Source organism: Podarcis gaigeae (assembly GCF_964106915.1).
Source record: "Podarcis gaigeae genome assembly, chromosome: 17".
NCBI lineage: Eukaryota > Metazoa > Chordata > Lepidosauria > Squamata > Lacertidae > Podarcis > Podarcis gaigeae.
The window spans coordinates 39,915,193-39,942,418 of NC_139694.1; the positions used below are offsets into that span (position 1 = coordinate 39,915,193).

The 27,226-nt window shown below is 46.4% G+C and overlaps 1 protein-coding gene across 10 annotated transcripts in view; it reads left to right on the plus strand.

Moving 5' to 3' along the window:
• IQSEC2 (IQ motif and Sec7 domain ArfGEF 2) overlaps positions 1-27,226 on the plus strand; it is a 165,228-nt gene that overhangs the window by 91,368 nt on the left and 46,634 nt on the right. The window contains exon 1 of one of the 10 annotated variants that reach the window (XM_083718318.1): positions 12,493-12,536. The exons of 8 other annotated variants lie outside the window; for them this stretch is intronic. In XM_083718318.1, coding sequence (XP_083574444.1) covers positions 12,508-12,536 — 29 coding nt within the window. In that variant the 5' untranslated portion in view covers positions 12,493-12,507. Of the gene's footprint in view, positions 1-12,492; positions 12,537-24,302; positions 24,413-27,226 lie in introns of those variants that run through there. One more of the 10 variants, XM_083718317.1, reaches the window with a different exon arrangement.

Below are 27,226 nucleotides of genomic sequence, written 5' to 3' on the forward strand. Positions count from 1 at the left end.
GTTGGATTTTGCTCTTATTAAGTGCAAAGTAACACATGAGTTGGATGTTGCTCAGTGGGTCATCTAGTTGAACCCCTACCTTTTCTACCAAGTTAAAGTGCGTCACCCAGGGGTGACCGATTCTAAAGAAGTGGCAGGTTTGGCCCCTCTAATTCTGCTTCTAGAAAATTGGAAGAGAGAGTTGGTTGAGGGAGGAGCTTGTGCCAGTGCTCCCTTATGCTGTTCTCAGAGTTGGAAATCACTGTGTTTAAATAATTGTGCAACCCAGAACTTTGGACTCCAAAATAGGTACACACACACACACAGAGAGAGAGAGCGGAAATACAACTATACACAGGTATTCATAATTTGCCGTTCTGATTTCAGTTGAGAATATTTGAAATCAAATGCTTTATACTTTTTGGCATCACTTGACATTGTTTTGTTTTCAGTAGCCATCAAATATGAAATCTCTTCAGCTGTTATTTCTCAGATACTAAGTACTATTATATGTCAACTAACAAATTTTATTAAAATATCAACTGTCAAATATTAAATATTGAAATAAAATAGCACAGACAGCCAAGTCCACAAATCAAATATTCAGAGACTATCCTTTGAATATGCAGGATTGAAATTCACAGAGGATAATATATAGAGGAATGTTGGGAGCAAATTGATTTCAGCTCTAGTGTTCTTCATCCTGAAACACAGACCAGGTCACACATCACATGAAATCTGTTTAAAATAAACTGTGATTATCATAGAATCGTAGAGTTGGAAGGGACCCTCAGGGTCATCTAGTTCGGCCCCCTGCAATGCAGGAATCTCAACTCAAGCATCCATGACAGGTGGCCACCCAACCTCTGCTTAAACACCTCCAAGGAAGGGGAGTCAACAACCTCCTGTGGGAGTCTGTTCCACTGTCAAACAGCTCTTACTGCTGGAAAGTTCTTCCTGATGTTTAGTCGGAATCTCCTTTCTTGTAACTTGAAGCCATTGCCTTGAGTCCTACCCTCCAGAGCAGGAGAAAACAAGCTTCTTCCCTCTTGTGTGACAGCCTTTAAGATATTTGAAGATGGCTATCATATCTCCTCCTAGTCTCCTCTTTGCTAGGTTAAACATTCCCAACTCCCTCAACCATTCCTCATAAGGCTTGGTTTCCAGACCCTAGATCATCCTGTTTGCCCTTCTCTGCACATGTTCCATCTTGTCAATATCCTCCTTAAATTGCACTGCCCAGAACTGGACACAGGACTCCAGGTGTGTTCTGACCAAGGCAGAAGAGAGTGCAGTGGCGTGTGGTCCGTGGACTAGGGAGACGAGGCTAGTCCCCTAAATGTTCCCCTGGCACCTCCTTCCCAAAGCCTGGAAAGCTGCTGCCTGGCCTGGGGAGGGAGGCATGATGCTCCCACATGCAACATCACACCTGTGTCACGCCCCACCCCATCACCTTACAAGCTGGTGCCTCCGATCCTAAGCGTTCCCCTATGAAAAATTTCACAGCACACCACTGATAGAGCAGGACTTTTAATTCCCTTGATCTGGAAACTAGGCTTCTCTTGATGAAGCCTAGAATAGCATTATCTTTTTTGTTGGTGCATCACACTTTCGACTCATGTTCAGCTTGTGGTCCACCAAGACCCCTAGATACTTTTCACATGTACTACTGGCAAGCCAGGTGCCCCCCATCTTATATTTGTGCAGCTGGTTATTCCTTCCTATGTGAAGAACCTTACATTTGTCCCTCTTGAAATTCATTGTGTTAGTTTGGGCCCAGTTCTTCAATCAGTTCTGGAATCTCGATTCTGCATTTTGTAGCATTCGCTACCCCTCCCAGTTCGGTGTCATTAGCAAATTTGATGACCATCCCCTCAATTCCTGCATCCAAGTCATTTATAAAGACGAACAGCAATGGCCCCAGGCCCCACCTGTCACTTTTTCCAGGAAGATTAGGAACCGTTAGTGAGCACCCAATTTGTCCATCACATGATATTTCAGTTTGAAATAAACAGCGGTTTTAATGTGAATGAGCAGCATGCTGTTGCACATAGCTCAACAGTTCCCTCAGTGCTCCTGTGCTGTCGCTGCTCCATGGCCTGACTTGTGGTGTCATCTAAACCTGGGCTCATGATTTGTTTTCTTAAAACAAAACATGAGAAGTGAGTCAAAGAACAAGCATTGGTTACTTTGAAGGAAATAAACCACACGTGCTTCTGGGGACATCGGGAGGGCTATCCTCGTTTTTGTGACAGATAGGTAGCCGTGTTGGTCTGCCATAGTCAAAACAAAAAAAATTCCTTCCAGTAGCACCTTAAAGACCAACTAAGTTAGTTCTTGGTATGAGCTTTCGTGTGCATGCACACTTCTTCAGATACACACGACATTCCTCTGGCCCCAGGCTCAGACTGGTGTGCATGCACACGAAAGCTCATGCCAAGAACTAACTTAGTTGGTCTTTAAGGTGCTACTGGAAGGAATTTTTTTTGTTTTGACTCGTTTTTGTGATGTCTAAAGGAGGCTCCCACAGCTCCCTGCTGTGATGTGGCTGGAGCAGACCCAGGTCCTCTACCAATGTGTGTAGCACCATCACTGCTCGTTCACCCCTCAGTGATAATTCTGTTTTTATTTTTATTTTTAATGGATTTATAGTTTGCCTTCCCATGACAGGTTACAATATAATGTAACAATGCAATGAAGATCTGAATGGAGCTGGGGAGGGTTAGCATCTTCTTCCTGCTCTTAAATTCCATGCTGCAGGTGGGCAGATGCAGGGCAGGGAGAAAGGGGGAGGTGATTGCCCTGATCTAGCCCCACTCCTCAGCTGGCATTTCAGGGGCTGCCCTTTGGCATTTTGACCCACTTCCCACAGCCCTGGTTATAAAAAGACCGGGGGGGGGGGATGCAGCTCTGCTGTTGCCAAGCAACGCTGCCCTGTGACTGCAGAAGGGAGCAAGCCGGCCCTGTGCGTCTGCAGGGATCCTCTGCCCTCCTGCCGAGGTTGGAGGGAGCGGGGCAGCACTCAGGACCCCGGCAGGTAGAGCCTTTCTTTCTGTATGGGCAGCCATGCCACCTGAAGGTGGGTTTGCAATGCTAGACTTGCCGACACCCATGCCCAGTCTTTGCCAGCACATATGGAGGCAGCTGCCCCCCCACTGCTTTGAGGGCTGCTTCTCACTTGGCATTTTATACTTGGATACAGAAACCAGGTACAAAATTATGCTTGCTTGGTAGCTCCTGGCAACAATACCCATACAGTTAAGGAATTGCTTTTCTTGATCAAACACTTGGCATTTTGCAAAGAATTAAGCCTCAGCTTCAGTGTCTTTTGCTAAGAAAAGTGGGTATTTAAACACATACATGATATTTGCAGCTGAATTAAGGTAGTTATTTTGTAACTGGGTCCAAATGAAAGAGACGTCCAGTCTAAATTGCACCTTAATTTAATTGTTTACATTTGTAGCCTTCCCAGACCCAATAGCTTGGGGTGTGTTAATAATAATAATAATAATTTTTTATTTATACCCCGCCCTCCACAGCCAAGGCCGGGCTCAGAGCGGCTTACAAGCAATAATAAAAACAAGATGAATGATTACAACTTAAAAACAAAAATAAAATACAACATTAAAATAATGGAACATTAAAATATTAAAATGTAGCCTCATCGCAGGAGGAGAAGGAAAAGAAAAAAGAAAGAGAGGGAGGGAGGGAATAAAATTGGCTCCAAGCCAAAGGCCAGGCAGAACAACTCTGTCTTACAGGCCCTGCGGAAAAAAATCAGATCCTGCAGGGCCCTGGTCTCATGAGGCAGAGAGTTCCACCAGGCCGGAGCCAGAGTTGAAAAGGCCCTGGCTCTGGTTGAAGCCAATCTAACTTCTTTAGGGCCTGGGACCACTAGGGTGTTGTTATTTATGGACCTTGAGGCTCTCCGTGGGGCATACCGGGAGAGGCGGTCCCGTAGGTACGAGGGTCCTAGGCCGTGAAGGGCTTTAAAGGTCAAAAGCAGCACCTTAAATCTGACCCTGTACTCCACCGGGAGCCAGTGCAGCTTGAAAAGCACTGGGTGAATTTGCTCCCATGGCAGAGACCCCGTGAGGAGCCTCGCTGCAGCATTCTGTACCCGCTGGAGTTTCTGGGACAGCTTCAAGGGCAGCCCCGCATAGAGCGAATTACAGTAGTCAAGCCTGGAGATGACCGTCGCATGGATCACTGTGGCCAGGTCGGGGCGGGAAAGGTAAGGGACCAACTGCTTGATGCAGCAAAGGTGGAAAAATGTTGTCTTGGCTGTTGCTGTAACCTGCGCCTCCATGGAAAGGGAGGCGTCAAGGATTACACCCAAACTCTTAACGGAAGGCAATGGCACTAATTGGGTCCCCGCAAGAGAAGGGAGTTGGTCCCTCATCCCTATGCCATCCCGACCCAGCCAGAGGACCTCTGTCGTCGAAGGATTTAGTTTCAATCGGCTCCCACGAAACCACCCAGCCACAGCTTCCAAGCATCTGGTCAGTGTGTCCGGGGCCGAGTCGGTGTGGCCATCCATCAGCAGATAGAGCTGAGTGTCATCAGCATATTGGTGACAGCCCAGCCCAAAGCTCCGGATAATAATAATAATAATAATAATAATAATAATAATAATAATAATAATGAAAATAATGAATTTTATTTATATCCCACCCTCCGCAGCCGAAGCTGGGCTCAGGGGGGCTAACAACAATCAAAATAATCCAACATTCTAAAAACATTCTTTATAAAATTAATTAAAATCAAATTAAAATCAAATTGATGGCAACCATTAAGCAAAATTCTGTGCAGATTGCCAGAGGAGGGGGTCAGGCTGCGCCCTGACCAAAGGCCTGGTGGAACAGCTCTGTCTTGCAGGCCCTGCGGAAAGATGTCAGGTCCCACAGGGCTCTAGTCTCTTGTGATAGATCGTTCCACCAGGTTGGAGCTGCGGCCAAGAAAGCCCTGGCTCTAGTTGAGGCCAGCCTAACCTCTCTGGGGCCTGGGATCTTCAGGATGTTTTTATTTGCAGACCGTAAATTTCTCTGTGGGACATACCAGGAGAGGCGGTCCCGTAGGTATGAGGGTCCTAGGCCGTATAGGGCTTTAAAGGTTAAAACCAGCACCTTAAACCTGATCCTGTACTCCACTGGGAGCCAGTGCAGCTGGTGTAGCACCGGGTGAATGTGATCTTGCAGCGAAGACCCCATAAGGAGTCTCGCTGCGGCATTCTGCACCCGCTGGAGTTTCTGGATCAGTCTCAAGGGCAGCCCCACGTAGAGCGAGTTACAATAATCCAGTCTGGAGGTGACTGTCGCGTGGATCACAGTGGCTAGGTCCGGGCGAGAGAGATAAGGAGCCAACTGTTTGGCTTGGCAGAGATGAAAAAATGCCGCCTTTGCTATAGCTGTAATCTGCGCCTCCATAGAGAGGGAGGTATCGAAGATTACACCCAAACTGTTAACGGACGGTGCTGGCACTAATTGCACCCCTGCAAGAGATGGGAGTTGCCCCCTCAATCCCATATCGCTCCGTCCCAGCCAGAGGACCTCTGTATTCGAAGGATTTAACTTCAACAGGCTTCCACGTAACCATCCAGCCACAGCTTCCAAACATCTGATCAGTGTGTCTGGGGCCGAGTCAGGATGGCCGTCCATCAACAGATGAGTTGGGTGTCATCGGCATACTGATGGCAACCCAGCCCAAAACTCCAGACAAGCTGGGCGAGGGGGCGCATAAAGATGTTAAAAAGCATAGGGGAGAGAATCGCACCCTGAGGCACTCCACACACCAAGGAGTGGCGTGATGACAATTCCCCCCCATGCGCCACCCTCTGTCCCTGACCAGAGAGAAACGAGCGCAGCCATTGAAGGACTGTGCCCTGGATCCCCACGTCGGCAAGGCGGTGGTCCAGGAGTTCATGATCGACCATGTCGAAGGCTGCTGACAGGTCTAGAAGAATCAGCAGCCCCGACCCGCCTCGATCCAGCTGCCTGCGGAGATCATCTGTTAGGGCGACCAGAGCTGTCTCGGTCCCATGACCAGCGCGGAAGCTGGACTGGAATGGATCGGGAGCCGATGTTTCCTCCAGAAACCTACCAAGCTGTTCAGCAACCGCTCTCTCAATTACCTTACCCAGTTATGGAAGATTTGAAACTGGGCGGTAATTGGATAGGTCTAAGGGATCTAATGAAGTTTTCTTTAAGAGTGGACACACCACTGCTTCCTTCAGTTCCCCTGGGAATGTCCCCGTGTCAAGGGACAAATTGATAATTTCAACCAGGGGGGTCCGCGCAACATCTGGACATGCTCTAATCAGCCAAGACTGGCACGGATCAAGGAGGCAGGTGGTGGACCTACCAACTTGGAGGAATCTATCCACATCAGTAGGGAGTATCCGATCAAAATGGTCCAACACTGGACCTGAAGTCAGTCGAGGGGCCTCCAGTTCAGTCACTGTATCTAAATTGGCAGGGAGGTCATGGCGGAGCAACAGGACATGTGTTAGATAATATTTTAAAATGCTCACCGTATGGATTTGACTAGGCAAGCTTAAGGGCATATTCCCGATTTAGTTTAGATGTATTGATGGTATTATTTATTAATCAATTTAATTAATTTCTATGAATTCTGAACTGCCCTTTGCCAAAGGGATCCCAGGGTGATTCTGCAGATCTGCACAATTAAAACATCAGCACATGTAATAAAATCAATCAATCAAAACATTAAATTCTAAAATTAAAGTCAAATAAAATTATTCCGTTTAAAACAATCCAGACAATTATTTCATAGTAGTGGAGGTAATTTCTTATGTATGCTGCTGGACACACACAATGATTGATTGATTGATTGATTGATTGATAGGTTTGTTTGTTGCTCTATTGTTCCTAATTCTATATCCCGCCTTTCCTCCAAAGAGCTCAAGATGGCGTCAGTGGTTCTCCCACCTACCCCCATTTCTCCCTCATAGCAACCCTGTGAGTTAAGTTAATCTGAGAGGCAGTAGCTGGCCCAAAGTCACCCAGTGCGTTTAATGGCTGAGTGGGGATTTGAACCCAGGCCTCCCAGGCCTCCCAGGTCCCAGTCCATCACCCTCTTTTAGGCCTCTAGAGGTCATCACCAGCTCTTTCAGCGGAGCTCTAAAGGCAATAGAAAGTCAGTTCATATACTGACTTCCACGTCTGCATATTCAGCTACAGTTTTGATATGCATGTGCTTAATACAGAAGCCCAATCAGTTGCCCATGTTTGATTGATTGACTAATTGAGTGGATATTTTTATCATTGTTATTTGTTGCTAAATTTATTTGTTGCTAAATTTATCCTTCACCAATGGGTCCTAGGGCAGGTTATAACTATTTTTAAAAAAATTAAAACCCGGAGTTTAAAAAGTTAAAACCAATGACAGTCACAGGAAGAGAGTAGGTCTTGAAAACACACATCTCAGGGGTCAAAGACCAGGGGGACTGGATTCTGCACTTACTCCAAGGAGCTCAAGAGCAGCTTGCTTCTATCTTTATGATTACTACTACTATCATTGTATCTATGTAAATGGAAGTTTACAAAGAACAGGTATGACAAGAGGGTTGCACTCTAAAACATTTCCCAGGAAACAACAGACATAGGAAGGAAATGGAGGTAAGGATGAGTATACTTCAAGGACTAGCGGGGTATCTAAGTATTTTACAGGGCCTGATCCATATTGCTTTAGCAGCGGGGATTCATAGATTCATAGAATTGTAGAATTGGAAGGGGCCACGAGGGTCATCTAGTCCAACCCTCTGCAATGCAGGAATCTCACCCAATGTGGGGATCAAACTCATGACCCTGAGATCAAGAGCCTCCTGCTGTAACAACTGAGCTATCTCAATTCCCATCTTCCAAATGGCAGGGATAATGACTTGCCACAACACATCCATGACAGAAGTGGGACTTGGACTATTTCCCACACCATGCTCCTTTTCATTCTGGCATGCCCCCAGGCTGAGAGAGGGGAACATTTACAAGGAAGCAGGGGAAGCAAAAACTCTCAGCTCTGCGGGAAAGAGTGTATGGCTGGCATGCCTACACCACAAATATGCATCTGTCTTCTACAGTTTAACTGACACAACTTCCTCCAAGGAATCCTGGGAACTGTGGGTTGCTAAGAATTCTGCATGTGAGACCTTCACCAAACAACACTTCCCAGGAGTTCCTGAGGTGAAAGAATCATCATTAATTCACTTCAAATCAGTAAGCCAGAGGTGCTGTTTTGCATCCAGCTTTGCTGAGAGTTTATTCCTCAGCTTTTTTCTTCCAAAGGACAACCTTAGGAGTAAATAAGGTATCTGTGTGGATATACAGTATTGCACAGTCTCTACACCACGGTCAGATGGGTCTCAGGATGGGGAAGACGCACATTGGCAGTGTGAACTGCTTTACAGGGGCTGCTCCTGGAGCTGAAGACATTTTTTGAAGCATTGTGCAATTTAAAGAAAAAGATTCGTATGAAGGTGAGCCAGGCCATGGAAGTTGCCCATCCACACTGAACGCCCTGGACCACAGGGCCCCCGGTCCTAGTCTTCCCCAGCATGGAGAGATGCATTGCAGTGCTATTTAAATTGCAGTAATTATTTCTGCCAGTCTGTCTACATATCTACCTCTATTTTCCATTTAAATTATAGTAAAAAGATTCTTTTGTTTAACAAAATGTATATGGTGTATGTTTGTATGTTTAAAGCCGGCACTGAAAAGCGAACAGGGAGGCACCTGCCCGATGTCAACAAGCAGGGAGTTGTTACAAAGTACAGGTGCTGCCACATTAAAATATCACAACTATAATTAGTATAATAGTTGTATTATTCTTATATTTTAATTTAAATAGAAATACAATACATCTTCTTGGGGAAGACTGTGACCAGGTGGCTTATTTGCTTGCTCAGTCTCCTGTCCAGGTGATAACTATTAGTGATCAACTTCAAGGCCTTTGCTCTCACTTCTTAAAAGTATTTTTGAACCTGATACAAGGCCACCCTACCAAATGCCCATTTTCTTTGCATGGGGAAATAGCAATAGCTGTTCCCCTTTTTAGAGAGGCAGCAGCACCTTTTTGACATCTGCAAACCATTAAAGCAGCCACCACCCACATTTCAGACCTATTTGCATGTTTAGCAACCAAAATTGCTCACAGCCAGAAAAGAGAGGGAAACAAAACCCTCAGAGTTTCATGTGTAGGCAGTCAGGTCTATTGAAGAAAACTTTGCTGCATGTCATTTCAGGCATGAAGGATTGGTGTGAGAGGCATGGCAAGATCCATAGAAATAATAATAATAATAATAATAATAATAATAATAATAATAATAATAATGCATTGTACATATATGAACATTTCTTCTATATCTGAGACCTTAGAATTCTTATAACAGCCCCACATTGGAGTCATGTCAGATGATGGGGCATTTAATAAATGTCCATGATGAGACAAGATTGTTCCATGAGCCAGGGGTTTCCCACCCCTCATAGTAAAAAATCAATCAATCAATCAATCAATCAATCAATCACACAAAGTGTTTCACATACTTCCATTAATAAACTTTGAGCACCACTTTAGCAACCAGTATTGCCATCTCCATCTTGCAGGTAGTGACTTTGTAGCAGAGAATAAGAACATAAGAGCCCTGCTGAATCGGACGAAAGGCAGATCTAATCCAGCAGATCTTGTTTCTCACAGCCAGATGCCCATTGAAAGTCCACAGCCAATACCCCTCTTCTGCGCTTGTTCTCCAGCAACTGATGTTGAGGAGCATGATTCCTTTGCTGTGGCTTGTGGCTCACACAAATAAAGAGTCTCTCTCTCTCTCTCTCTCTCTCTCTCTCTCTCTCCAGGAGAGTTATAATGCAGGATAGCACCCTACACCCCCAATTACTTTTCTCCTAGCTGATCCCACTTTCAATACAGGAGATAATTTCTATAAGATTTGTATACTGAGAGCCCCCTCTCCATATCCATTTTCTCAACATGGGGGCCAATTATTGAGAGTAGAGAAGATAAAGGAAAGGGGTGGCAGCGGGGTTGGAGATAGCTTGGTTTATGTTATCTATCATATATTCATATGCTATCATATGTTCACAAATCAGTAAAAATTAAATTGAGTTATTGTTTTTTAAAGCCACTGACTGAAGAAAACGGTTGGCATTACAGAGTTCAGTCTGGCTGGGCTTCTTGCTCTGGTTCAGTATGAGGTGAACATGAGATGGATGCTGTTAACTGCTGCAGGAAGGCTGGAATTCAGGAAAAGCCAGTTGGAAACCAGCTGTCTGCTCTGTGTTGCAGGACCCTGGGGAGTTTGGCTGCAGCGTGAGCGTGCATCGAGTGTACGTGCTGGCGCGGGAGGTGGGGGGGCACACAGCTCCCTCCCTTGGCTGGCAGAGTCGCCATTCAGGACAGCAGGTGCTGTGGGGTGTCTCTGGTCGCCGCTCACTCAAACAGGGCTGGAAATCTGGGGGAACAGCTGAGGCTCTAGAGAGCCCAAACGTGGCAGCAAAGGGCTCTGGGAGCTCAGCTCTGCACAGTGAATTTGAGGGGGGGGATTTCTACTGCCAAGGACTCTGAGCGTTGGTGTGGACTGAACGACTGGAACTTGGTTGCATTACGCCTGCTGGGACCTTAATGGGGGGGGCAGCATGCAAATGATTTATCCTGACACAGCCAAGGAAAGACAACCTTCACTCCTCTCATGCCACCACAAGTAGTTTGCTCCCTGTGACTCGGCATCTGCCCCCGTCCTGGACGCTGGATGTGGCGGTACTGCATCTCGGTGCGGACCCTGAGGTATCTATCCTTCCCAGCATCTTGGCATGAGTCATGGGGAAAGAGGGCAGCACCAGGTTAGAAGAAACGAAGTGGGTCTTCGCTGAGATGCGATCAGGAGGGGGCGGGATTGAGCATACTGGGACTCTGCAACAGATACTGGGATTAGTTTGGAAGATATGGGGACACATTGCATTCTGTCTGCTTTGCCCACAGATGGAACCTAAAATGCATTATTTGGTTTGTTGCCTATCTAGCCTGTTCTGTTCCTGGGACTAGGGAATAGCACTTGACACCCCATTCATCTTCCCAATGTCACTAGGAAGGAGGTTGCTCTTGTTCCCATTTTGCAGACTAGGGGCTGGCACTAGAGAGCTAGAGGCTGGCTCATGGCCCAACCAGAAGAGTGGTCTCTGGGGCTGCTCAAAGTTTATGCTGTGTGTCTGCTTCTCACCCATCCCATTCCAGAGGCAGCTGCCCTTCCACATTGGATTCTGCTTGGGCTAAGGCAGCCTTACCATTAAGTTAAATCTAGGTCTGTCAGGGTGCAGATTCTGGATGGTATGAAAGGTGTTAGAGAGAGAGGCAGGCAGGCAGGTGTAACCTCTGGAAGGCACAACCCACCAGGAAATGGTCCTCTGCACGTTTCAGAGATGGCAGTGATAAGGGGATGGTGGTGCTGGCACTGATGGAGAAAGCCGCTGGCTCTCATCTTTTCTGTGGCAAGAGGTAGTGACTATGGCCCCTATGGTTGAAGGGTGTGAAAGGAGGCCAAGCCAAACACTGAGAACAGGTCCTGCCAAGGAGGACACAGTGACTCAGGAAGAGAATAACTGCCTGGGGCATGTGTTGTTTGTTCTTCAACTATGACAGGAATGCACACTGGCAGGGCACAGTGCTTGGTGTCTACTGGTTCGACAGGCTACTCCAGTCCCTGCAGGGGGCACTCCTAGGGTGGCCTCTAAGCAGAGGTGGCCCCATCATGAGGCCAGGCATGGTGGTGATTTGGGGTGTCATTAAGGGCTAGAAGACAAGGCAGAGCTGATCCCGCAGGTTCCCCAATGAAATTAATGGGAGCCATGCATGAGAACTTCATGACAGCTTGACTTGAGGTTCACAAGAGGGGATGCCATTTAGATTTTAGGCCTCAGTACCAAAATGTCCTGGGCTGGCGCTGGAGGCTCATGAAGCTGGTCAAATGAGCCAGCTGTTGCATGACACTCCTGGTGATGATTGGGAAGAATGTATAAGGAACTAGGCTGTGTAACGACTTTGTAGTCAAGGGAATTGGGTGGCAGGGGGAGATCTGAAGAGGAAATTGAAAGAGGAAGTTGCCAGATGGGATCAGAACACTTGGGTGGGGCGTCTCAGTTGGAAACCCCTCCCCCTCCCCCACTACAAGGGACATGCTGAACTGAAGACTGCAACAAAGCCATGTCCTTGTTGCAGGGGAGACGAAGGCAGTGGAATGATTAGCAAGTAACTTCCTGCTATATCTGTGTTGGTTGGTGTTAGACAAAGAAGTTTGGGAAGCAACTGCAGTTTCCAGGACTAGCAAGAGCAGGGGGAAGTTACAACAGCAGCTGTTCCAGGCCTAAAGATCAGGCCCAGGCTGAGAGGCTGCTATAGCAAGGAAGGGACTAAAGCCTGGGGCAGAAGAGGTGCTCTGCCAGGCTGGAAGGGGGATGTGAGACTTTGATGCACACCTTTCAACTGGATGGGGGCCATTCCCTATGAATCATGAGTGAGAGGAGCACCTGCACACCCAGGTCCTGAGCGCAGCTACTTCTGGGTTATGCTGCAGATCATGGGGGTTGGGAGCACTGGGTGGGCTGGAAGCAATGAAAGACAGGCTTGTGCTGCGTCCCATCTGCACACACACAGAGACCCTCCAAGTGTCCCTATTCCTTAGGGTGTACCTATTTTCATTAGAGAAATGTTGGAGGGTATGGAGTTAGCCAACCTGCAAGCCGTCTGAAGGCAAACCTGTATTAGGAATGTTTTTTTTAAATGTTTGATGTTTTATTATGTTTTTATATATGTTGGAAGCTGCCCAGAGTGGCTGGGGCAACCCAGTAAGATGTGTGTGGTATAAATAGTAAAATTATCATGATGGAATGGGAAGTCACTATTTTTGTCAGAGAAATGTTGGAGGGTATGCACTGGGTGGGTTGGAAGCAATGTTCAGGCTTGTGCTGCTTCCCATCTGCACACACACCCATCCTGCATGCCCCCCCCCCCACATTCACCTCCCACTCCCTTTGGCAACCATTCCCCTTTAAAATAAGATGTGCAGTAGCTTCAGGGAGGTTGCCGTGTTGGTCTGACACAGCAGAAATATATATAAAAAATAAATAAAAATGTCCAGTAGCACCTTAGAGACCAACTAAGTTTGTTCTTGGTATGAGCTTCCGTGTGCATGCACACTTCTTCAGATACCAGATATTTCGTGCCTGCACACGAAAGCTCATACCAAGAACAAACTTAGTTGGTCTCTAAGGTGCTACTGGACATTTTTACTGTATTTATTTATTTTATATATTTCTACACAGTAGCTTGTGTAATTTCAAGCCGCTGCTAGGCCACTCCTGCCTAGCAGGACCCTGGCTGTAGTTGTTTAGGATTGCAGCTGTGGCAGCCCAGGGCTTGGTAGTTTCAGTTGACAAGGATAACAGCTATAAGTGAGATGGATGGGTCTAAGATTGTGGTGGTGGTTGCTGCCAGTTTTATGTTCACAGGTTTCCAGTGCAGCAGGCTAGGGCTGCAGGAAGCTGAAGTTGGGAGTCCCTCACGTTTTATCTTTTTGCACTGTGACTGTTCTCAAAAATGGAGTGTCTCTGCTTGTTTGATTGCTTTTTATGAAGTCAACCCTGAGATGGGAGCCCTGGCTTCAGTGGGAAGATTTAAGTAATCAAATGAGGGAAAGAGATGTTGGGGGAGGTGTGGTGTCAGGTGGGGCCTCTTGCTGCAGCTGCTCAATCCCAGGTAGCCTTACCAGGAGTCCCTGGGCAGTAGATTCAGGTTATGCCTGAAGACAGCAGAGTGAGAGGTAGCCAGCTGTGATCCATGAGGTTGGTAACTTCTCTCACAGAAGGAACAGGAAAGGAAGTTTCAGTAGGGCTTGTGCCAGAGGATTTCCCAGTGAATTTCAAGTGGGGGTGGGGGGTTCACTTTTGTCAAAACTGGCCCACCAATTTGGCTATATTCGATTTCATTGGGAGGGGCAAAGTTCCAAGGTATGTTTAGTTATAACTGAGGCTAAGGGTGTGTGTGGCACAGTGAATTTTAAGAGCAGTGGTTGTGGTTACTTCTGTTTATCTCTTAACTATAACAATATCATCAAGACAAAACAAGCAGGCACCACATTTTTAAAGCAAATGCTTATCAAACACACAGGACTATTTAATTGTGTATAACAGTAGTCACTCAGAGTGCACAACCTGCAAATTGGTCAAAGACATCAGTGCTCCAGAAGATCAATTGCATGTGTCTAAAACACTGGAGAAGTGAAAAGTTCCCTTTTTGAAGCAGCATGCCTATTGAGCAAAATACCTAAGAGTGAGAAGGCACAGCTGGCATGGAGGGGTGCTTCTCTAGCCCCATAGCCAGCCTTATCATGAGGGTTCAGGGTGGATAACATCAACTTTCCCAACATGAGAGGTCACCCTTATTCCCATTTTACAGGAATGGGAACTGAGGTAGAAAGGGGGCCACTTGCCCAAGCAGGGATGCCAACTTGAATAAAATATTGGGGGGACCCAGGTATGTCCTGCCCCGCATAATTATATGATGTGGTGCACACGCAACATTTGAATGGCACTGCCTATCAACTTTTTTGGGGGGGTCTGGCTCCCTCAAATATTATATTAGGGGGTGAAGGGACCTCAGCCCCTATGAGTTGGCTCCCATGTGCCCAAGGCTACCATACTGAATTGGGATTTGAATTCAGGAATTCCAAGTCTGAGGTGCCAGCTCCTGAACTGTGTTGCCTCCCAGAGGCTCAACAGCTGCCCCATCCCTCTTAGTCGCCATTCCTTTTCCAGACCTGGGGATGGGTTCCCACTTTTTAAAAGAATGACTTTGTTTCTGCAGCTTTTTAACAGTAGCCTAAAACTCAAAAATGGGACCTGGGTGGCGCTGTGGGTTAAACCACAGAGCCTAGGGCTTGCCAATCAGAAGGTCAGCGGTTCGAATCCCCACGACAGGGTGAGCTCCCGTTGTTCGGTCCCTGCTCCTGCCAACCTAGCAGCTCGAAAGCACGTCAAAGTGCAAGTAGATTAACAGGTACCACTCCGGCAGGAAGGTAAACAGTGTTTCCATGCACTGCTCTGGTTTGCCAGAAGCGGCTTAGTCATGCTGGCCACATGACCTGGAAGCTCCCTCGGCCAGTAAAGAGAGATGAGCGCCGCAACCCCAGAGTTGGCCACGACTGGACCTAATGGTCAGGGGTCCCTTTACCTTTACCTTTAAAACTCAAAAATATAGCAGCTTGATGTTTTTGCTGGCAAAGAAAAGCTTCTCCTGATAATTTTTTGTATGCCAGGCTGCTCTGAAGCCCCCCCCCCACATTATGTCTCCAACAGCTGCATATTGGGAAGCATTTCACATGCTAAATTTGTCTCTCCTGTAACCATTAAAGGCAGAGGTGCTCTGACAGGGGGGAAAAAGATAGCAACTCAGCTCCCTAATACACTATTTCTGCTCGCAGAGCTGGAGACAGAACTGTTGAAGATCAAGACACAGAACCTTTATCTTCTTTGCAGTGGACCACCTGGCAGCAAAGGAGAGCTTGAAGTCTGTAATCACAACAAACATCGAGCAGTTATTGTGAGCTGTAGCTGGCCTGCTCTGCTCTGAGCACACCTGGTTTTAGTACCTGGGCCGCTGTCCCAACTCCAGGAAAAGGCTCTAGGTTAAAGGCTGCTCTGCACAATGCGATGGGACGTCATGACGTTGCAGCATGGCACATGCACACTGGGCACCCACAGTGTGGGGCCCAAGTCAGCGCTGCTGGTAGAGAGAGAGTTTTGGCATGCGGGGGCACTCAGTCATGTGAGCCCCCATCTGCAAGCGAAAGTGGAGCAGGCCAGGTTTACCAGCTGAGTCTGAACCAGCTCTCTGCTGCTTGCTGTGTCTGTCATAGTTTATGGTGAATAGGGCAGCCACTTCTGCATTATCAAAAAGATACCACAGATGGGGGAGAAAAGAGAGTGCAGATGTGAATAAAATATGAATATGCTAATATTTATGTATAGATACAAATGTAAAAATAATTACTATCAGAACATAAGAGTGTGGGATAAGAGCAAAGGACCATCTAGTCCAGCCCTCTGTTCTCAAAGAACTGCCATCCTACAATGCATCCCTCCCTGCTGGAGAAGACTGTGGCTACTGTGACCAGGTAACCTCTGTGCCTGCTAAGGCTGCCGCCACCCATGTGCTCTCTGTTGCATGGGTCTTTATCTTTAAAATAGCCCTTCAAAAAGAGGATGCCTTCCAATTAAGGACTGTTCTCTATAAAGTAGAACATATCGTCACTTCAGTAGTGAAAACAAATGAACACTATTCATTCTTGTGGGAGAAAAACAGGGTCTAGTAGTTTTGAGCAAAGGAAGCGGTTTGGGACCAGAACTTGTGGGTTTGTTCCATAGTTAAGACAGATACTAGGAGTTTGTTAGGCTGTGCCAATGTGAGAGTAATTGTGCATGCAGTGTTTGTAAGAGAGAGAAACTTTGGGCTATTTATAGTGTGGGTGTGACAGATGACATGGCCTTTGTGTTTTGCGTGCTGGGTGTGGAAATTCTGGATTGTGGGTGACTCTTTGGGGGCTGTTCTCCTTGGCCAGTGGTTAATCCTATTCAATCATGTCAGATGAGTTTAGCAAGTGCTCACCCAATTAATAAGATGCTAGACTGAAGCAAACCTTCCCCTGCACAAACTGCTCAAGCAGGAATGTCCTACAGCTAGTGACCAATGGCCCTTCCTGTTCTGTATCCTGATCAGCAAGGAGGAGAAGGACCACCCCACACACCTTGTGACCTGATCTGTAGCTGCTGCCTTATGTGAATCATAACACAAGGATTCTGTTGGGTAAGCAAAAGGAGTTCCTTTTGAACACACCAAGCTGAGGGTGGCAGGAAGAGAGGTACAAATTAAGAGTTGCAACCAAAGGTGGTTTAAAGTGACTTTTTGGAAGATGCGGCAGGTCCTGCCTGGGGGGGGGGGGTCGGTTCTTATCTCTCTAGTGAGTCTATCTCTCTTTTCACACATGTTTATATTGACTTTAACAACTTGGCTTAATCCCAAGGTTTTGGTGGGATTTCAGTTGACCTGCAGTTTGATACAAAGAAATTAATGTCCTTCTCTAGCCTGTCTTAGTTCAGTGTAAGGATGTCCCCTAGGATTATTGGTATATGAAAACATTAGTTATTGCTTGTGGTTTAGCTCTGTGACTTTACAGAGGGAAAAAGCATAAGTTGAGGTTCAGTGACACAAGAAGCCAGACTCTTGTTTCATTTGTGGCATGGCGGAAATCGGAATAACTTTTGAGCAGCATTTTGAGCACATCAAACCATTAAACTGTCATTAATGTGATGAGAGAACCAGGTCAGTACTGCATGTGCAAAGCATTTTGAATTCTCAAAGTATTTGATCAGTGTGAAATTAATGGTAAGTCACAGAGCTCAGCATGGAAGAGCATAAAGCCCTTGTTGGATCAAACCAGAGGTCCATCTAGTAAACCTTTTTCTAACATGTCCAGCCCAACCCCTTTAGGAAGTCCATAAACAGGACATGAGGGAGGCATCTCTCTCTCATTGTTTGTCACCCAGCAACCTGGTGGTGCACTGCCGTAAGTGTTGGGTATTCTGTATTTAGTAGAGGTTGATATGCCCAACTGCCATAAATGTATCCCATGTTTCTGTCAGATCTGTGCATTATTTAATAAATTGCAAGGTGTTATGTTTCTGGTTCTGCACCTTGAATATATGTCTGTGGTTCTCAAACTGTTTTCTCTGGGCCACACTTTCAGGATAAAAATTTGCTTGCCTTACACCATTTTTTTTTATTGATAAGGGAAATACATTGGGAAACTCCTGGCAGGGCTTGATTTATAACACAGAACACAACTACCGTACTTTGTTGTATGATCATGGGACATCTAGAAAGTATAAACCAACGCAGCTACGTCAGAACATGAATCATTCACATAATAAGGTAAAGGTATATATAATTATAAAGGAGACTCTCACTTAAGCAGTGCTTTTTTCTGGAGGTACTCTGCTTTTGCTGGGTAAATATATTAGGTCTAATTTGAGACAAACAAACTCTCATCTCCTCATCAACACAAATAAGCCCTTTTCTTTTCTGATCTTTCATATTTGTCAGAGTTGAAAATTCCTGTTTGCAACAGTATGTCATGGTGAACTGTAGAAGAATAGGCAAAGCCCTCTCTTCAAACGGCAATTCTGGGTTTGAGGATTGTCCTCAGTATCACTTGATGCTTTTGCTCTCATTTTGAAAAAAATATAAATCCATATTCTAAAAAATATATATTTTGATACTATGTGTTCAATGTTTTAATTTGTTGGAAGCTGCCCAGAATGGTTGAGACAACTCAGTCAGATGGGTGACAGACAGACAGACAGACAGACAGACAGACAAACAAACAAACAAACAAACAAACAATTTGTCCTTGAATCGTCCTGCCACGCTTGTCATCCTCTCCTACCACACCAGTGTGACGTGCCACATCCTTTGAGAACCACTGATATAGATTTTGATGCTTTATTGGAATATACAGTGGAGTACATTCAGTGAGGTGTCTTTGCATTGACTCTCCTGACAATAGCACAGTTTGTGCCTTTTATATTTTGTTGCACATATTGTTGATGCATCAGTGAAATATGCAGCTTTAGATATTTGTGTGTGTGGTTTGTTAGTAAGACTCTGCTGATGGTTGAGTCAATGTGTGTGTTTTTTAATGTTACCATGTGTCTGTCACAAGGCATGTGCCTGCCTGTGCTCGTGAACATGTGTCAGTGTTTGTATTGGCACTGGTATGGGGGGTGAGGATAATATCCCTAGACACACCAGGACTGACTAACCCCGACATGTGCTCACTCCCATAGCCAATGTGACTTGAGAGGAGTAGTGATTATAATCTCGACTCCAGCAGCAATTGGAATGGCAAGAAGAGTTAATTGGCATTGAAATGTTATTTATTGAGCAGCATAACACCCCCCCTCTCTTTTCTGGAGCCTTTCTGTGAGATAGCTATTTTGGAGCTGTTGCCATGGCAATAGGCAGGCATGCAACAATTATGGCGACTCCAAATTGCTGTTCTATTTAGGGGTGACATTTGGGAGGGGGCTCTACAGCCAGGTAACGTCTGCTAAAATAGAGAACTAAAAAAACCAGCACCCTGCGTTTTGACTCCAGGATCCCCTTCTTAAGGTGGTCGACCTTGAGCTTAGGCATAAAAAGCAGGAGACTTGGCTCCCAGCTTCCACTCAATTGCTTTCTCTTCCACATGCTGGGAAACTGTAGGTGGGAGTGGAAGTTCCCTTCACCTCCTGCTTTTCTCAAGGGGCAATTGGATCTGCAGCCTCTGCACTGGCCGCAAATCCAGGGTTTCCCAACCTCCCCTCTCATATGTCAACTGCTTTGTGTGTGCAGGAATGGTGTGTGTGTGTGTGTGTGTGTGTGTGTGTGTGTGTGTGTGACATAAAGTGTCTACTTCATGGACAAGCTACAGCCTCATCTGTATTGCAGAAATAAATGAGGAATTTGTTCAGAGAGAATTCTCTCCCTTTGCTCACAGAAACGTGCTTATCCTCCCATAGTCCAGCCCCAAGTGGGAGGGGTGTCTCTGTACTTCTGGGCCACTCTTTCCACAAATCCAGGCTGCACACCCTCCCTTTTAAAGCTTTTGAGCATCTCGACTCCCATAACATCACTATGGCGATGATGGTACCCATCCTCTTCCTTGCAGCAGCCATAGCAACCTAGCATCTCATCCCCTCCACTCATCCCCATGGCAACCACATCCAAGGCCTGCTCTGCTTCATCAATAATTTCCTAGCTGTGTTGCTGTTGTTGTCAGTTGTTTGAGGATGGGGAGCAAGGTGGGAGGGCAGTTGCAGTTCAGCCACAGAAAAGAAGGAAAGATATAGTCTGTCTGCATTACATGCAAGTGGGGTGGAAGGGGGGTGTGAAGACAGAGGGGAGTGCAGTAGTTTGAGGGTTCACTCTGCCCAGTGTTTATATATTTGCATAAGATTGGAGAGAGCATTGCTTGTACATGAACATTTTATCTTTGCAGGTTATTTTACAGTTTATGTTTTTGAAATTTGTGTGTTGGATGTGTGTTATGGCACACTTGCATGCTCCAGGATTTATTTATAGTCTTGTAAGACTGGATAGATGGGGCAATGCTCAAAAGGGGCTCACAACAGGAAAATATGTTTTTCAACAACCCAATCCTATCTATGTCTTCTGAGAAGTAAGTCCCACTGAACTCAATGGGGCTTGCTCCCAAGTAAGTATGTATAGGATTGCAGCTTCCATCTGATAAACTGTATATTGTCAATGATTAATAATATGGTCTGAGGGTTGTAGGAGTGATAGCTTAGGTGTTTGTGTTGTAAACATGGGTAAATGCAATATTGATCTGAATGTTTTTATCACTTTGTATATGTATGTACATAAACAATTATATAGGCACTGCTATTTGACCCACCCCCAATACTTGTAACTGCCTCTCAGTGTTTCTTTGCTCACATGTATGAACAGTATGCAGTCTGGCTTATGTTCATGCTTCTCTGTGTGTGCATGGGAATGACTGAAGGCTTGTGAGTCTTAGAGAGTTTTCTGAGTTGTTTTCGTGCTGCTTCCTCATTGTGTGTGTGTGTGTAAGTAGGTAAGGTTCCATACTCACAAAGACACACAAGATTTGGGCCAGGAGTGGACCTATTTGAGTGTTTTTTATAGTAGCACCCACAGCTAAAGAGTACATACATAGAATATCAGGTTTGTTAATTTTCCCCCAGTATTTTGAGTTCATCTCATGTAACCACATAAATAAGTGCATGTTAACTGTGTGATTAGGCAGTTTATTCAGGACAAACAGAGGACAGTATTTCTTCATGTGACACTTAACCAGCTTGTGGAAATTATTGTTACAAGACATGGTGATGGTTAGTAGCTTATGTTTCTTCCCCACTGTAATAGCTATGCTTTGTTCATTCACTTATGGGGCAACATTGTCATCAAATTGTAGTTCTCTGTGTGTGCATATTTTAATGGATATTTAATTTTTTAAGAAGATCCTAAAATACATGTGTTCAGGTGATTTGACCCTTCCCTGCTTATGCAGCTATGTCATGTCTGCTTAGGTGGATTGACAATAACAGGATGTAGAAATGTAAAAGAATGCTACACCCCCATAAAATGTGGGGTTGCAATTCCTCATGTAATTTACAGCAGGAGAGTGATGAGTGGGCAGCACTAGGACTTATCAGCCTGTCTTGGGAGTATACGGAGATTAGATCTGTCAATGACAATAAGCCATGAAGGGTACATGGAACCTCCAATATCCTGGAATATTTAATATTACATGTTGAGTTAAACAAATGAAGTGTACTTGCCACCTGACCGGGTGGGCGCGTGGGGACATTTTAGTCATGGAACATTTTACCTTTATTTTATTTTGCTTTCGAGCCAGCTGCTGAAGAAGGAAGGAGCATGGCCACCCCCCCTTTATCTAAGCCTTGAAAATAAAAACAATAAATTTTGTGCACTGTAGATGACTAGATAGCATTTGTGTAGGGCTCTGCCGCCTGTTTCCACTACACAACCCTCCCTGACACAACCCTCCCACAACCCTCCTCAAGCCCCACCACAGTTACCAGAATGTTTGATTTCAGCAGCTGGAAGTCGTGAGTCAGGGGAGGGCAGTTACCTTTTCATTTTCTGCTTGTGGACTTTCTGCAGAGGCAAATGGGCTGACTGCTGCTGGAAACAAGGATGCTGGTCTAGTTGGCTCTGTGGTCTGGATTGGACTAGACTCTTCTCAGCAGGATTGTTTCCTTGGCATAGTATTCCAGATTATTTCTTTTCCACACCCCCACCCCAAAATTGAAGCTTGTCAGGCTACCTTTTCAACCCTCTCCCCATCATCTCCCTGGTGTGAATAAGGTGAATGAGGAAGGGAAAGTGATCTCAGCACATAGTCTTGGCTTGGAAGGTTACCTGTTGAAGTATATGACCTATGACCTCCAACTTACCATTTTGCCAAAAATGTTGCCATGATTTGAGAATTAAACCGTGCCCTATCTGAGGGTGCTCCTTCACCCCAGACATTTTGGTGCTTGAGGAAGACAACCTAAATGGCAACTTCTCCTTCACACACTCATTCACAGGGAGTGCATTCTCCATTTTCCCCCTTCTGGGGAATTAATCCCGCACAAGAACAAGTGTTGTGCAAATGCACTGTCAGGGGCTTCCTGCAGGGCAGGGGATGTGCCCCATGGTCAGATATGTCTGCCTGCTACTTTTTTTGGGTCTCAAAATTTGCCACCTGAGACCGCTGTTGACCATATCTCCCCCCCCCCCAATTAGCTGCTCATGTATCTTCCCCCTCCCATCACCACTTGCTTTCTACAGTTGGCAATAGGATAGCAGTTTAAGGCCTGAATACCACAGAGCTGTATGACAGGCAAAAATTCAGCAGGTGCAGTGTCTCCCAATGAAACAAGATGTAACAAAACAAAGCTTAAGACTGCTAAAGAGAGCTGCAGTTCGGGATGCTTGGGCTATACTTTTCCTTGGTAAGATTGCCATCTTCTTTGTGCCTCTCCCTTTTGTAGCAGCCTGACAGGTAAAAAATTAGCATGCAGAGCTTTTCCTGCACTAGGAGAAAACATCAATCTGCTGCTTTTCTGTGCTTTAAGCTTCTGTCAAAAGAGGGGCCATTCAAAAACTGAAAAGATGGGACAAGCCATTTCCAGGTTTGAGAAGAGAGGGTGGGCTGAATAACAATTGTTACAAACAGCTGACTAGATCAATAAATTAGACATGTATGTCAAATTCACATACTGACTTCCTTAATAATATTGGCGCCTGTTCTGTCTCAATACAAAGGAAGCGGTTTAGGGGCATTTTAGTTTGAAAGCTGAGTAAAGGGAAGCATGATAGAGGTACCGTATTTTTTGCTCTATAAGACGCACCGGACCACAAGACGCACCTAGTTTTTGGAGGAGGAAAACAAGGGAAAAAAATATTCTGAATCTCAGAAGCCAGAACAGCAAGAGGGATTGCTGCGCAGTGAAAGCAGCAATCCCTCTTGCTGTTCTGGCTTCTGGGATAGCTGCGCAGCCTGCATTCGCTCCATAAGATGCACACACATTTCCCCTTACTTTTTAGGAGGGAAAAAGTGAGTCTTACAGAGCAAAAAATATGGTATATTAAATTTAGCGGAGAAAGTAAAGACTAGAGTCATCCAGTGGAGCTGGCCAGATTTAGGGAGACCAAAGGATGTGCTTCTTCTCATCATCCATTGCTCAACCGTGCAACTGGCTACCAGAAGATGTAGTGAGGACCTTGAAGGAATTTAGACACATTCTTGAAGGATAAGGCTATCAGTAGCTACTAGGTATGATGGCTATGTATTATTTCTGGTAACAAAGGCAGTATGCCTTTGGGTACCAGTTGCTGGTGAGGTGGGAAGCAGAAGAGTGTGCTATAGGCTCTTGTCTGGCTTGTGGTCCTGGTTAGCCAATGTGGTAAACAGGATGCTATCTGTACTAGAAAGGCCATTGGTCTGATGATCCAGTGCAGCTTTCTTAAGCTATTACAGTGGAGAAGCCTATATTTCTGGAAGATGTCCCTGTGGATGTGCAAAGTGAATTTTTAAACCACCAGGCCTTTGGCTGATTAACATCCAGAACCCCTTAAATGTGTTGTGGGAGGGGGTGGGGTTATTGGTTTGATTTTGTTCTTGCTTTTGTTATATATTTTGTGCTTTTTTAATCTTGTACTTTTATGCTGGGAACCGCCCTGAATGAAGGACGGTATACAAATTTAATTAATTAATCATCATAATCTTCCAGCATTGCAAGGATGGCACAGCGGGTTAAGGGACCTGGCAGCCACCAGCTAGACAGGCGGGCATTTATTCTTTTTTAGAACTTTGTCCTAGCTGAGCATAAAAAAACTAGGGGTTTTTAATGCCCAGCCGGAATCCTCATCCCAAGGAAAGAGAAGAGAGCGAACCAAGGGGGGGGTCACCAAATGCCGAAGCGCGGAGTTGAAGGGAATCCCGGCAGCCGCGCGGGGCTCCTTCGCCCCCCGGAAGCGGGGCCCGCCCGTCTGGGGTCCGGGGAGGCGGCGCCCCTCGGGCCGGCAAGGAGGGCGGGCCTGGCGGCGCAGGCTCCTCCTCGGCTCGGCGCGCCGCACGCAGGCAGGCAGGGATGGAGGAGCCGCGGCGGCGGCGGCGGCGGCGCTGCTCGGGGGCTCCGAGGAACCGCGGCGGCGGCGGCTGAGACCCCGCGGCGCTTCCCCGCCCGCCCGCCTGTCCGGCCATGTGGTGCCTGCAATGCTCGTCCGAGCGCCGCCCGGGGCAGCTGCAGCACAAGCTCCTGCGCGGGTGAGTGCGCCCCCCCGGCACCCCCCCGGCCTCCGCCTCGCCCGGGCTGCGCGGTGCTGAACTAGCGCGGGGAATATTGCAGCCGGCGGAGAAATGCCGCCACCTCCCCCCCCCCAAATGTCAGTCCTCTTCGTCAGGGAACTCCCCGCTCCCCATCTGCTTTTTCTTTAGCGGATTAAATGTTGCGCGGGGGGGGGGGGTTCTCCGACACCCCATTGGGTGATGCCCACCCATCCAGGAAATACCCCTTTCGTAGCCTCTCACATCCTCCCCCCTCACAATTTGTCAGATTTAAAAATGTCTTAAATTATCTTAGAAGGAAACCTTTCTGATGTCTCATACGGGTCTCCCACATAATTTCTCCTTACCATCCCTCCCCCATTTATTCTGCAGGAATCCCCTTATCCCTTCCTTACCAGTAGCAGGAGCCACACGCCCCAAAGATGCCCCTTGCCCCCCTGCACTCAGTGGCCAACCCCCACCGCTGTGCCCATCATCTGTTTGGAACAGCCTTCCTTCTTTCCTCCGGATTTCCCTTGGGTTTCTCAGCAGACAAAGGAACATTGAGACTATTGCTGGGGGGCTGCCCAGCAACCTCAGCCTGCCCTTGGCCAGCCCCCACCTGCCTGCCCCTCTGCCATCAGGCCTGGTTGCCGCCCCCCCCCCCCCGTCTCCGTGTCACCCTGGTAGAACTCTGCAGGAGGGTGGATGGGGCAGACCCACACTGAACTGGCTCCTCCTGTTGCTGCCTCTGGATCCATCTCCTTGCCTTCTGCCTTGGCAATCCCAGCAGGAACAGTGAAAGGTCAAGGTAAAGGTACCCCTCTCCGTCCGGGCCAGCCTTGCCAGACTCTAGGGTTGTGCGCTCATCTCACTCTATAGGTCGGGAGCCAGCGCTGTCCGCAGACACTTCTGGGTCACGTGGCCAGCGTGATGAAGCTGCTCTGGCGAGCCAGCGCAGCACACGGAACGCCGTTTACCTGGAAGTTACCTTATACTGAATCAAACCCTGGCCCCACCTTACTTGTAGTGACTCTCTGGAGTTTCAGACAACCGAGGATCTTTCCCAGCCCTTTCTGGAGATGCTAAGGATTGAAGCTTTTTCTCAGCCAAGGTTTGGTTTAGTGTCTCATGAGAACCAAGGCGGTGCAGTAGTGGTTAACATGTTGGACTACGACCAGAGGGACCAGGGTTCAAATCCTTACCCAGGCATGAAGTTCATTGGCTTTGTCTTGAGCCAAGACACTGTCTCTCAGTCTAGCCTACCTCACAAGGTTACTGTGAAGATGAAATGAAGAGGGGGAGAGCCACTTGTGCCCCCTTGAGCTGCTTGGAGGAAAGGTGGGATATAAAAGTAATAACAAAAACATCAATCAGTCCCTCAACTCTCCACAGGTCAGGTCTTTGAATGCCTTTTGCAAATATCCACAGGGGCCCTTTCCATGTCTTTTTAGCTCCATTTCTGGGCTTGGCCTCCCTTTGGCCTTTGGCTCAGGCTAGCTTGTGATGTGGGCCTCCCTCCTTTTAGTTAGCTAATATTAATTGTATGAGCAAATTGGTTCCAAGATATAAGGAAGAATTTTTGAAGACCTCACACCTGGATGAGAGGCTCCAGAGAGGGGCAGCAAGGCTTTGCTGAGGCTCCTCAGCCTCCCAGCTAACAGCTGACATGCAGGAGAGCCTCACCTCCACTGAGGAAGCCCCCTTGTTGCTCCAGGTCACCCGAGAGGGGCAAACTGCTCAGCTGAAGTGGGGGGCAGCTGTGTGCCACCAGCCCCCCGACAGAGGCGGCCTCTGGTTCCCTCTTGGGGCTCTGGGGTGGGTCTTCTGAGGAAGGTGCATTCCAGCACCTTTTTGTGTAGAAAAAAAGCACTGAGTAGTGGGGACATTTTAAAATGTCCCTGTCCACATGACTGAACTTTGCTGACTACAGACTTTCCTCATGGTTGCAGTGTAATCCCCCACCCTTAATCTGGTGACAAATGTGGTGGTCATACTTGTAAGAAGAGTGCATGTACAAGTATGCCAAAATTTAGCAGAAATACAGTGGGAAAAATCAGGATGTGGGTTTGGGTGTGGCTTCCTAAAAAGCCTAACCTTCATAAGGGGATGGGAAAACAATCTAGTCCTCATGTTGGTGAAGATTTGACAGTTTCTGTTTATATTTTGACTATGTATTTTGTGTTTTTATATTGTAATTTAATTTTACCTGCGGGTATAGGGCAGTATAATAATAATAATAATAATATTAATAATAATAATAATAATTGTTGTTATTGTTATTACTATTATTACCGGGTAATAGCATCCTTGAAGTGTGTTGGGAGTGCTTGCTGAAATCAGAAACCAGAGGCGTGGTTGAATATAAATCCCAGGAGTGACATTACAGCTCCTATATAGTCCTTTGCCCCTCCCCTAGCAAAAACAGTATAAATTTAGACACAGGAGTAAAATTACAGCTTTTGATGTTCAAGAGTTTGAGTTATATTGGCAAAGAATATGTGTAGCCCTTCTCATAAGTATTATTATTATTTATTAAATTTGTATACTGTCCTTCATCCTAAGATCTCAACATAAAAATACAAAATGCGAACACAAAATACATAATATGTAATCGAACAAAAACAAACCAAATAACTACCCTCTTAGAAACACATTTTAAAAGCCATAGAATGTTAATCACAGCTAAAGGCCTGGTTATAGAGAAACCTTTTTCCTGGTGCCTAAAGATATGTAATGAAGGCCCCACGTGAACCTCCCTGGTGAGAGCCTTCCACAAATGGGGAGCCACTGCAGAGGAGGCCCCTTCTCATG